General features: G+C 37.2%; 1 protein-coding gene across 3 annotated transcripts in view; it reads right to left on the bottom strand.

The window, feature by feature from the left end:
* Nucleotides 1-13,955, bottom strand: part of CSMD3 (CUB and Sushi multiple domains 3) — a 796,263-nt gene that overhangs the window by 334,853 nt on the left and 447,455 nt on the right. For all 3 annotated transcript variants that reach the window (XM_075141259.1, XM_075141260.1, XM_075141261.1), the window contains one exon: nt 5,080-5,274. In XM_075141259.1, coding sequence (XP_074997360.1) covers nt 5,080-5,274 — 195 coding nt within the window. The remainder of the gene's footprint in view (nt 1-5,079; nt 5,275-13,955) is intronic.

Genomic DNA, 13,955 nt, shown 5'->3' with positions numbered 1-13,955 from the left:
GCACAGTACATACCATTGTCTATATTATTCTGGACCTCTCCATTACAAAAATAAATTAATTTTGCTCTCTTTGACATACTTTCAAATTGAAGATCATGAATTATCATACGTTTGTCTGATCTCATTTTTTTCAGGAGATTACCAAGCTCCTATGTTAAAATGAAGAACTGTTGTAAAGAGGTATTTTATATTTTTAAAGACATAATAGTCCTTCTACTACTGTGTGGGAAAAAAAGGGTTTCTAAAAGCTATATAAAGTTCAGAATTCAATATGTTGCAAACATTTCTAAATATGCAAATTTATTCTTTTTTTCCCCTCACTGATGGTTTTAAACTAGTGTTTCTCACCTTTTACCTTAAAGTCCTTTTGTCATACTACCTTCAGCAAACAGTACCAGTCAAACAATGAAGTATTTAAACTCATATTCACTCAGCAACCAGAGGGGTAAGTCTACAGCATTCGTCATCCCTACATTTTATTGTATATAACCACTTATACATATTCATAATACATATGGAGCCTGTAAACTACAAAATATATCAAGAACAGGAATACCAGATGGCCTTATTCTGAGCCAGTATACTACCATAGTTGGAATACAATATTGCTAAACTTGTACAAAGCTCCATTTTCTCACAGAATTTACATGAAACTGTTAAAAATTATCTTTGCAATACAAAAAAGTAACTCTTACAAAAATACTCCTATGAATATTACATTAAAAATAATGCCTATTATAAGATTTCCTAAATTCAAAGTGATTTCTCTTTGTATTTGGGATCTGACAATAATAGAGTGTTTTGCTGCTGGATTTTTTTTTTTAAAAGAAAATCTTTCTTATCCTTTCCCTGATTATGGTTCTTCCTCATGCCTTCAGTGCCAGATTCAATAGAATTTTTTATTTGACTTTCACCATCACATGCTGATTTCCTAGACCCAGGAGTCCTTCCCTTCAGAATAACTAGGTGACTGGGCTTATCTGAAAGAGCCCTGGTTTTTAGAAAATAAAACTCTCCAGGCATCTTGCCAAAGGATTGTTTTCCTGACCTTTTTATACTGATTTTCAGCCCCTGTTTTTTCTTCCAGTTTTATTTGATGGTTGCCTGGCAGTGTGTTAAACATCAGTGTGTTAAAAACAAAACACTAGAAATGTAGCATAACTAGACGTTGTCATCAACCAGAATCTCTTTGTCAAACTGTCCTGGTTTTGGCTGGGATAGAGTTAAATTTCTTCCTAGTGCTGTGTTTTGGATTTAGTATGAGAAGAATGTTGATAACACACTGATGTTTTCAGTTGTTGCTAATTACCCTGGCTAGTCAAGGACATTCAGCTTCCATGCTCTGGAAGAGGCTGGGAGGGAGCATAGCCGGGACAGCTGGCCCAGCTGGCCAATGGGGTATTCCATACCATGTGACGTCACGCTCAGTATATAAATAAGAGGCGTGGTCCAGGAAGTAGCGATCACTGTTTTGGGCATTGTTCGGCGAGTGGTGAGCAATTGCATTGTGCATCACTTATTTTGTATATTCTATCATTATTATTATTATTATTTTTCCTTCCTTTTCTGTTCTATTAAACTGTCTTTATCTCAATCCACGATTTTTACTTTTTTTTCTGATTGTACCCCCGATCCCACTGCAGGGAGGGGGGAGTGAGCAAGCGGCTGTGTGGTGTTTGGCTGCCTGCTGGGTTAAACCACTACACAAACACAGGTCTATGCCAAATACCGAAAGCCAATCTTAGCCTGATCTAAGAATTCTCACAAAGTCTTTTCTATTTATTTCTTTGTATAGTAAGGTGCAGGGGTTAAGGCAGGAAATTTCTGTACATGAGTATGAAGAAAGCTTTGAGGATGCCAGGCTGATCACTGAACATCTTGCAGATTCATAGTTTTAGACACTTTTTTTTCAAGAGCTACAGAACAGCAGGATATTAAGCATTACAGGAGTTATGCAGGAAGACCAAGGTTAGAGCTGCTGCACAGGGACAACAACATGATATTACAAGAGATTATGGAAAATCCTCCATATAACCCTCACACAGGAAGGATGAAAGGCACAAGGACAGGAATCCCAAATTCAAAAACATCAGGGAACAGCAAAAGCAGGGCTGCTCCACTAGAGAAGAGAAGCCAGGAGCCAAAAATTATCACATACACAGAGGCAGAGTTAGTACCCTCACCGACAGAGCATCATCCAACTCCACCTGAGGAAGGTGAATAGGACTGGATTGGTGACAGAAAAAGAGTCTGGTGACAGCCAAGTGACCATCAGATGAATGCAATTTGATGGGTTAGGTCTGAGGTCAAACCAGGAAGTCCCATGAGAATGCTGAGATCAGCAGAGAATAGGGCTAGAGATCAGCACTCTTGCAGCATTGTTGGGGCAGGGACCGACAGCCCCAGGCTGGGTTGAAATGGGATCCTAGGCCATGGGCAGGGTTGGGAGGAAGCCCCAGCAGAGGCTGGTCAGGATTGCCCTGAAAAATGAGTATGCTGACCCTATCCACCTGCACCACATTTATTATTAAATGGTTCTTTCCTATATATTTTAATAGCCGACATTTCTGCAGTGGAAAGAAAATTGCATAGCAGTCACATCCAGAGTATCCTACTCAGTATGTGGAGTTCATGCCTTTGACTTGATATATATGACAATGAAATTATGAGGTGTGTGTAGGGCAAGCAAACTTCACCTTCTATGAAATGACTATGTGTTACACAGGCAAATGTGTACACAGTCAATAAAAATTCTGAACATCTCAACAGACCAAATTAATTTATTAGCTTAAAAATACTTTCATTTGTCTTCAAATTTTATCTTAAATTTTCAAAATATATCTAATTTTACAGTTGATAAATACATCTAATTCAAATATACCAGTGTCACAACCTCTAGGATTCCAGCATATGTTCCATTTTGAGTCTCAGACCACCTATGGATCAGATTATCTTGTGTATGGACTGACATTTAAAAATATTCCCATTAATTTAAGTTTTTAATGTAACATTGAGAATGCAACCTTATATTTTATTAGGAGTGTTATACAGTTCCATGAACCTTAGAATAAAGCAAGTGCATTAATCTATACTAATCTTGTCTAGGAAAAGTGATCCACCTTATACCAATGAAACAATAATAATTTATCACAGAAAGTAAATTGGATGCAAAGTGTATTATAATGAGTCACATTTGTGTATTAAAATTAAGCAAATTTTGTTAGGAAAGCAGTTACATAGTGAAAATAAGAGCTAAGCTTTTGTTTAAAAATAGAAAGTAACAAACTATAAATCAGAGATTATATCGTTATTGATTAAATAATATATTTTTTAAAAAATCGTTACAAGCAACAGAATTCATTTATTTTTGCCTTCAGGTGAAGAGATCTTAAAATATAGACAATGAAGAAAAGACTATATTTTTATATCTGTTAGTATAAATAAGTCCAAGGAAATATGCATAACACACTGTTTTAGAGGTTGTGATATATTTAATTTCTATAAATAGGAAGATCAATTGCTACGAGAATCTTCCCCAGCCTACGTGTCACTGTGGATAGAAGAAACATCAGCACTGCAACAGATAGCTAAAACCTCTCAAATGGTTTTAAATACTATAGCCAAAGACCTGAAAAGAGATCAACATCTTCATTCTAATCTAACATTGTATCAGCAAACATCACTGAGCACTCAAATAATTTTAAACTGTTCATCTGTCTGAAGTAGGAAGTCAGTAGCTGTATTTTGAAAAGAACCTTCTATATGAAACTGGGTGAAAATAATTTAAAAAAAATCCAAAAAACTCCAGACTCTTGACTACTTAAGAACCTTGAATGACAAGCTGAACAAGAGGTTTAAATATCAAGAAACCTTCAATATACTAAAATAAGGTTCACTGAAAACAGAAGGATTTTCTTATTTTCTTCTTCCCTGCTATCTCTTTCTCCCAGGTATTAACAAGGTGTCCTGGTTTCGGCTGGGACAGAGTTAACTTTCTTCCCAGTAGCTTGGGGGGTGTGCTGTGTTTCGGATTTGGTATGTGAGGAGCATTGATAGCCCATTGATGCTTTGGTTGTTGCTGGGTGGTGCTTGCACTGGGGACTTTTTCTTTTCTTTTCGGCCTCCCATGCCCTGCCAAGTGCAGGGGAAGTTGCAGGTGGGGAGCACAGCCAAGGTGGTGGACCCAGCTGGCCAATGGGGTATTCTATACCATGTGACGTCATGCTTAGTATAAAAACCAGGGGTGTGGGAGGGCTCGCCCCCCGTTCTTGACACGCGGTCAGCGGTCAGTGAGCAGTTGCATTGTGCATTGTCTGCTTTGTATATTCTGTTATTGTTTTTGTTATCATTGTTGTTATTACTGTTCTACTTTGTTTTATTTCAATTATTAAACTGTTTTTTCCTCAACCCGCGAGTTTTCCTACTTATGCCCTCCCGATTCTCTCCCCCATTCCACTGGAGGGGCGCGGTGAGTGAGCAGTTGCATGGGGTTTAGCTGCTGGCTGGGGCTAAACCACGACACAAGGCCAATCATGATACTGATTGGACTGGAATTCAAAAATGCAGAGATGAATATTATTGGTGTATTGTTAGCACTGAAGCTCATTGCTTTAAACAGTTTTTCAAATTGGACAAATACATGCTTTAAAAATGAAAAAAAAAAAAAGGCAGGAGTGATCCTTTCAAGCATAAAAGGTCTTTGGGAAATTGTAGTTTCATCAGTGCCAAATGAAAGCTATCTGAAAGTATGAACAGCATAAACTATTCCCATTCCAGTCCTAATAAGTTTCTTAGATGAGCCTTCATTGTTATAGAGGTTATATAGCAGTGCTTGCATCAGTGATGTTTATGCCAGTTTTTTCCATGTTTTTCTTCTGTCTTTATAACAGTTATGAGAAAAAATCACTCCTGCAGACAGGGTTATAATAAAAGATCATGCCTCACTAGACTCCTTTATTAAGGACTAGGTTTTATAGGAGCTTTGTGCTATCCATTTGCAAAAATCTGAACTTCATTTGGTGACAACTGAAAAGACATTACATCAAGTTCTCCTGAATCAGAAAGAAATATTATACATACCTCCACACTTAGGAATAGGTCCACTCCACATTACTTTTCCATCCATTAGCATGCAAGTAATTGTTTCAGTTCCTTGTGTTTTAATAAATCCTTCCTCACATATAACAGAAATTGAGCTCCCCAGCTGAAAGTTGTCGCCAAAACGCCGAGCATTGATTGGAACTCCAGGATCAGGGCACTCGTTATGTCCAAATGCTTTTTAAAAGAAAAAAAAAGGGGTGTGTGTGTGCAGAAATAGTGTGATAACTCTTGCAACTAAGATGACATTTTTAGGATTTTATTCTGCTAGTAAGAACAAACTATTTATATTAGGAAACAATAAGAAACAAAAGCTTGACCAACAGCAGAAAATGTAAACAAAAAACTCCTTAAAATATGATAAAGTTATACCAACATGAATCTTAGTTTGGACAGCTAGGTGCTGGAAGATTTCAGTGATGGCTAAGTTCTCCTTTCCAACAGCCTGTCCTTTCCAATGTTACAATGGAAGCATCCATCAGAAGGGCAGGGCAAGCATCTGTGATATAATAGCTTTAGCCATCTTTTTATTTTCAATTCACTATCACCTCCATTCGAGCCATACTGACTTCAGTGTCCCTGATATTACCATAGGCTATTTTATTTCTGTACTGAGAGCCGGTGAACAGCTACAAAAGGGGCAATGTCGGTGAAAGAAAGAAAACCTGAAACTAACCATATTGTTATATTTAAGGTCAAAGAAATTCCTAGTATGTACAAATCCTTCAAAAATTTCAAGTTTATCTATGGGCAAATTAAAAAATTATAATTTCCCTAGATACTATAACAAAGATAGTCCATGTCTTTTACTACAGAATAAACCTTACACTGGGAGAACAAGCAAGCTCATTTTCCTACCAGAAGGGAGCAAAGTCATATTTATGGCAATATCATTTTAAAATATGTATTTATTAATTATTATATTTTGGTATTTTATTTATTAAGAAGAATACTGCACATAAATCTTAGGTTTATTTTTCTTAGGCTCATTTTTCAGTGAGAACAAATATCACAAGCACAATAGCCACCTTCCTCACATGTGATGACTGCAAATTATGTCTTCATAAATATGTCTACATATGGAGACATCAGAAAGGACTACATCCTAAAAAGATACTTTTCACAATATTTTTCTGCAGTTTTACTACTGTGCCTGCTAGACAAAACATATCCAAGCTCCCCCATGAAATTTTTTAAAAAATAGTATTTCATTAACTTAGCAGAAAGATTTCTCAGATGTTGCATTACGGAAATATTAAGAATCATAACAACAGACAAGAGAAAGCATTCTTCTATTGACATTTTGACTTAGGAAATGCTACATATATTGGGGATGAAAATAGTGCTTTCATTGAATAGTTGTCTACCATTTGAGGATGGCATTACAAAATGATGCAATCCCATACTTTTTCATAGAGGTTACAAAACTTTTTCAATACTTTATGCACAGTCGTCACTTTTAGTAAGGGGATTGATGGTCTGTTTTTCTTGCTGGCTTCAGACAACACAGACATAGATATTCAATATTGTTATCTGTAAATGTAGATAAATGTTGACTCCAGGTATAGCTTGCTTGTGTATGACACCAGTTTATTAAGACTGCAAAATCGGTTCATTGCTCTCTATTTCAGCTCAGGAACTGAGAGTTGTGGCTGTTACTGCTGCTCATATAAGCAGTGATTGTACTGTATAGGATGGCTATGGGAGGCAAGAGAGTGAAAGACAATCCTTCCCAACAACAGCAGTCACTCTCTTAGCCTAGCATGGCTGCAGTTACACTACTTGATGAGAAAAATTCAGTCTGCCTATACTTCTGAAAAGCTTCATGGTGGAGCTGATATATTATATATAAGGCTTAAACCGAAAAGAAAAAGAACATAGGGGTATATCCTTAATATTAATATTTTACCCATCAATAAGTCAAGAAACCACAGAAAAGTTCCTTATGCAATATTACATGTAAAGAGGAGATCCAGTTTTCCTGGCATTTATACTCATCAACTATCATGATAGTACTGGTATTTTAAGTAGTATCTGGAAAAAAGCCAGGCAGCATAATCATAGCACAGGGTGATGGTGAAATACTTTCATTTCTGATATTAACTCAGAAGGATGTTAAAACCTGCATTTTGCATCAAAAAATGTGAAGGGGAGGAACTGTAGAGATCTCAAGAGATAGGAAGGCAGGAATGAAGCTAACCATAACTCATCTGGTCTGCTCTGAAAGATCCTTGGAAATAGGGCCAGAAAAGAGTGGTCCACTGGCGCAATTAATTGTTTTGGTAGATTGCTCTATGAAGAGTTTTGGCTGGTAAGTCTAGCAATGGCTTTGAAATAAATGTAACCCTTTCAGAGGAAAATATCAAAGAAGAAACAGAAGTTAAGAGAATATCAAATAACAAAGAGATACTTCATAAAAAACAATTGTGAAAGGTTGTTAAAAGTTATGCAAACAACTAGTAGGTTATTCAGTATCATCACATGTAAACTCATACTTCTGTGTAGTACATAACAGTTTGAAGAATTCTCTTGGGAAGTACTAAGACTGAAAATGTCTAGCAGGAAGAAGTGCCAGCAAAAATGTGTCATGATGGACATACCCTATCACAGCAATAAAATAGACTAAAGCAGCCTTTGGGTATAAAAGCAGCATCTGGAATTGTCAGTGTCTTGGCCTACTGAGCTGAAATCACTCAAGTAATTAGGCTGATGTCAGAGGCCCACAGTTTGACCTTCGGCGTGTTGCTATGTAGTTCATAGGGTTGTAACTTTTGCTGGATAAAGCACAATTAAACAGTTGTGATGAAAACAGCAACAAAAAATCTGCATAACTGGCAGAAACACCAGATCTAAACTTATACAAAAATATTTGCCCAGCAACTCCTACATCCTGATCAATGAGCAACAGCTCAAAGCAGTCCACCAACTAGCAAAAATCAAACAATCTGGAAGATGCTCTCGACCTCAAAAAACTCATCCACCTCAGCCCGAAGGGAGGTTGGCATGACTGGCTTCTGGAATGTCTGCTCATGGAGGACCTCCAGGAACATCTGGGACCAAACTCTCCCAGCTGGAGCTGATACAGTTCCTCCCAATCACTGACAACACCTGCTTCTACCAGTGAGGAAAGGGGAGATAGAGATAATCACTCGTGACTTTGTAGTAGTCTTTGCATTAACTCCTTTGTCACAGGCAATAAATATCTATTCTCCTTCACATGGCTCTAATTTTTGCATAGCAGTTAATGTGTGCATTTTGTCTGTCCTGACCTAAACTAGGAAATCCAGACTGAAGCAGAGAGACTATATAACTTCACTGCTTGTAATTTATATGACTATATTCAGATACTGTGTCTAGTTCTGATCTCCATAATTAAACAAAGATGTAGATAAAGTGGGAAGCATTCATAAAGGAGTCACAAATATGATAAAAGGCTCAGACTTTCCCTTAAATTGAGGAGTTCAGTGCATATAGCTTATATCCTGGTTTCAGCTGGGATAGAGTTAATTTTCTTCCTAGTAGTTGGTATAGTGCTGTGTTTTGGATTTAGGATGAGAATAACATTGGTAACACACTGATCTTTTAGTTGTTGATAAGTAGTGTTTGCATAGTCAAGGACTTTTCAGCTTCCCATGCTCTGCCAGGGAGGAGGTGCACAGGAAGCTGGGAGGGAGCACAGCCAGGAGAGCTGATCCAAACTGGCCAAAGGGGTATTCCATACTATATGATGTCATGCTCAGTATATAAGCTGGGGGCGATCACTGTTCGGGGACAGTCAGGGGCGTCGGTTGCCTGGTGGTGAGCAATTGCATTGTGCATCACTTGCTTTGTATATTCTTTTATTATTGTTGTTGTTGTTATTATTATTCTTATTATTACTACTATTTTACTTTATTTCAATTATTAAACTGTCTTATCTCAACCCACAAGTTTTCTTACTTTTAATCTCCCGATTTTTTCCCCCATCCCACCAGAAGTTGGGGGAGTGAGCGAGTCGCCGTGTGGTGTTTAGTTGCTGGCTAGGATTAAACCAAGAGAGCTTATTAGAGGGAATATTAAGGCATGACTGAGTTTATAAATACCTTCACAGAGACCAGAAATGTCATTAAGGGCTCCTGGGTTTGGGATATAAACTGTAAGCAAGGTGCCAGGTGTAAGTATGCAGTTCTACAGCAACTTAAACCAATGTAATTTCAGGTTGCTATGTTCCTGTGTTCTACTGTACCCAGTAAAGCACTCTCCTGCCTCATTTCTCCTTTTGCATCAACAGTAGTGCATAGTCAAATACAAGTAAACCAATACAAGTATCTGACCACGCTGAAAATCACAGCCTTTTGAGTTCCTATTCCTTTGGTTATTGGAACATTCTCTGCATCATCCATTTTCAAGTCACATTTGTGTTTGTCCCAAAATTTAACTCATTAGAAATCTTTGTCAGACTTAGTGAAGTAACTCAGAGATGAGACATTTGAAATCTAATTTTTGTTTACTTGCAATAGAAGTTGAATTTATGTTTAGTTTTACTGGAATGAGACTAATTATCTGAGACCATATATGTTGCCGTAATAAAAATAATTATAGGATAAAAACAGTTTCTGAGAATTATTACTTAAAAATCAGATTATGTACTAGTAACTCAGTTTTATTCTTCCCCATCCTATGCCTCAAAAACATTAATGAAGTTATTTACATTAGTAACCTACATTCTTTTTAGAAAAGATTGATCATGTTGTACCTTTTCTGTGATATACTGTTTCTACTCTTGAAGGGGGCAAAAAGAGACTTTGAGAGACTCTCAAAAGATAGCTTTGAAATATATAAGCTGGAGTGTTAGCAGAAAATTGATATTTTTAATTAACTTTGGGCTTACAAATGCCAAGACAGAATGAAAATGATATTAATTCCTTTTTTATCCCCTCTCTTGGCCTTAAACTATTTATTATGGAAAGATTACTTCTGTAATTTATCTGATTGCAGCTGTCCTTACTGAATAAAGTTTAGACATGTTTTTTGGAGTTATTTTTGCTTTTGTAAGTAAATTTTAACTACAGAATTTAACAAACACATGCACACGTCCATTCGAGCTTAAACACACCCATAAAAAGAAATAAAAATATAAATGTGTTAAACTGCAGAAATACAGAAAATACTTCTTTAAAATAATTATTTTCAGAGTGAGTGGGTTTCATTATACAACTGGTAAAAGTTAATATTGCATTGTTACTTCTTTATAAAAATTAAAATTGTACCAGTGCCTACTTTAAGTGACTATTAATTGAGAGATATCCTAATCAGACTGCCACATGCCCATGGAAGTCTGCAAATTTTTTAAAGGACCAGAATTTATTCTGATAATTATATTTATATGGCACTGAAATATTAAGCCTGAAGTCTTGACAGTGTTTGATGAATTGTTGTATTTCCAAATAAAAACTAAATATAAGGATTATTCCATGCTAATGATCTACATCTTTCATTTTTACTGTAAATCCTACTTTAACTGAGCTATATTTAGTTCTAGTTCTGCAAAATGGGATGACTTGAGAATATCCATTTATACACAGACCTAATTTTTATCCAAGAAGACTGCCTTAGACTCTCCATTTTTTTTTTCTCATCACTAGATTTAGGTTTGACACCATTAAGCACACCACAGTGAAACCTTAAAGAAGTAAGCAGAACTCTTATAAATGTTAAAAGGACATGAAACAGAAGAAAACATAGAGCAAATGTTACACCTTCTGTTAAGAAACATGGATTCAATATCTCATTTTCGTTATAACTGATTTTATATTTCAATAGTACTGAATAACCCCAGACTTTCCAATATTCAGTTATGGTACTAAGATACCTAGCTACAGCTCAAAGTTTAGTTTGCAATGGTGACTGGTAGCTATAGAAACCAATAAAAGACCACATTTTCTTCACGCTTACATTTCTACTTTTGTGAGAAATGACCTGGGGATGAAGTAGCTAAGATAGAGCGCTGGGAGCTGAAATATAAGACAATATCAGAAAAAGAATGTTTACACAGTAATCTGGTGTCAGCTTATCTCTTTCCTATTCAGACAGGAATGTTCAAGGTAAGTCTTAAGAAACACTTCTTTGAAAGCTTGACAACCTAAACCAAACCAAAACAAAAGAAAGAGAAAAAAAAACAAGATGGAGAGGTGAACTATGATGCAAGAAAAGTAGCGAGCCACAGGGGAATTTAGTCCTTGCAATACTATGAAAATAATATTAACATTCCTTGGAAAAAAATGTGGAGTCTGGGTCTCTCAATTACCAAGCTCACTTAATCTCTTTTCCTCTTTGGTTAAATGGACCCTTTTTGTTTTATTCAGAAATTCAGAAAACATCTTCAACAATAAAGACTATTTTTTTCACATAGCCAAGCATGTAACACATTCTTCTGGGAAGGGGAGATGCGGGTATACAGCTCTCCTTCAAATCATGCAATTGAGGATACACTTACTTTCCAAGTAAGCCTCTGGAATTATCATACTCTTAGGTGTTAGGGAGAAAGACAGGAATGGGACCAGTTACTCATGACATCAGACTTTTGGGAATATAAAAATATCCATCATCTTTTGCCTAATTTGTCTACTTTTTGGCATGGAAAACTACTCTGCTACCTCTACCATCAGAAAGAAAAAAAAAAGAAAAAAATATCCAAATGTGTGAGGTGGGGCAGCTCTGGCTGGAGGATATGATGATCCCCCAAATAGCCACTCTCTTGTCCCTACCATCCTCTACACATAGTAGCAAGCCTGATACTTCATTTCCTCTCCTGATTTCCTTCTAACTCCCCAAAAGGAACAACTTGGGTAAACCCAGTCTTCGTCACTTCACTGCTGGAGTGGCAAAATTTAATTTTGCATATGATCCCAGGAAAGCTTCACACTATATTTTGCAGTGTTATTGATGATGTGGGCTTACATCACTATGTCTGCCCTAGCTGGGAATATACTCTGTCTGGACTTTGGTGTGGGATAAATACCAAATAATTTGATAGCAATACAACATGGGCAGTTCTTCATAAGTCCTTCAGAAGAAATGTAACGATTTTGCCAGCAGTAAGGTGAATAAGAACTAATAGTATTTAGTACTGGAGAAGATAGAAGAAGATATACTAGGGAGAAGATAGAAGATAGATATACTAGGGAGGTGATCGTGCCCCTGTACTCGGCACTGGTGAGGCCACACCTCGAATACTGTTTTCAGTTTTGGGGCCCTCACTACAAGAAGGACATTGAGATGCTGGAGCGTGTCCAGAGGAGGGCAACGAAGCTGGTGAAGGGCCTGGAGCACAAGTCTTATGAGGAGCGGCTGAGGGAACTGGGGTTGTTTAGTCTGGAGAAGAGGAGGCTGAGGGGAGACCTCATTGCGCTCTACAACTACCTGAAAGGAGGTTGTAGCGAGGTGGGTGTTGGTCTCTTCGCCCAAGTAACTAGCGATAGGACAAGAGGAAATGGCCTCAAGTTGCGCCAAGGGAGGTTTAGATTGGACATTAGGAGAAATTTCTTTACTGAAAGAGTGGTCAGGCCTTGGAACAGGCTGCCCAGGGAAGTGGTGGAGTCACCATTCCTGGAAGTATTTAAAAGACGTGTAGATGAGGTGCTTAGGGACATGGTGTAGTGGGCATGGTGTGTTGGGTTGACGGTTGGACTTGATGATCTTAGAGGTCTTTTCCAACCTTAATGATTCTATGATTCTATGATTCTATTTAATGTCACCTTCAATTATTATGCTGTCAGTAAATGTAGTGCCAAGTAGTAAACGTGGAGCTATGTATATTTTTGGTTAGTTTCAACCTTTTCACCTTCCCCAGGACAGAAGCAAGTGAAATACACAGAACTCCATTTTAACACTCTGTTTCTGTGTAATAGATAAAATAAATACAAAAAATGACAGAAGATTCTGGTTTCCCTTCCAAAAGCTACAAATAGGTAGGTACAATTCAGAGCGCTCAAGACTGAAGCCCAACTACTATGTACTGTAGTTGCTCTAAATGGCAGTCTAGAAATTCTTCTCCCCATGGCTGTTACAGCTGTAAATTAAAAGTGTATTAATCAGGATATAATTAATATCAACTTACCTCCAGCCTATATACAAGCATACCAAACCAGACTAACTAACAACAGTATGTAAGTATTCTTTTTAACATTGTAATGGTGTAGCCAGGCACAACATATAAGCATTTTACATAAGCATGTGAGCAATTTGATCACCAAAAGCAACAATAGACAGGTGTAGTTGCACATAGAAGGCATCCAAGTAGCAAAAAATTGCTAAACAAAAGACAAAATAAGCACAAGGGACTGCAAATAGGCCAGACATCCTCCTGAATACACAAGGATGACTGGCAAGACAAAAAAGAACAAGATAAGTAGTACCAGGAGAACAGGAGACTTCCTTTTCTGGGAGTGGGAAAAATAGCCTAAACTCATCAGCCATAAGGAAGGTAAAGCAGAGAAAAAAAGACAAGCTTACTGTGATTTGGCTTCTCTTATCAAAGAGCTCCTATGGCTGCCCACGTTAACTGCGGTGATTAGGAGCTAGCATGGACTGCAGCCGTCAGCTCCAGGATATTATAGACATTCACAGCTAGACTAGCATATAAGTGTTCAAGGGTAGCAGTTTTGTACATGTAGTGATAGTGATTAATATTATGTAGGATTTAACCAGCAGCACAAAGTGTGCTGTTAGCAAATTTGGTAAAGTTCTGTTTTACAATTTGAAACCGGCCTGATTTGTCAGTCTTCTAAACACTCCCATCACAATGACCTCTAATGCCATAAAAGATAAATATACACATATTTTCAGCCCTAACACTGTATTTGAAAGACAATCTAAAC

Source organism: Calonectris borealis, chromosome 2 (genome assembly GCF_964195595.1).
Source record: "Calonectris borealis chromosome 2, bCalBor7.hap1.2, whole genome shotgun sequence".
Lineage (NCBI taxonomy): Eukaryota > Metazoa > Chordata > Aves > Procellariiformes > Procellariidae > Calonectris > Calonectris borealis.
This window is presented reverse-complemented; position numbering and strand designations above follow the sequence as displayed.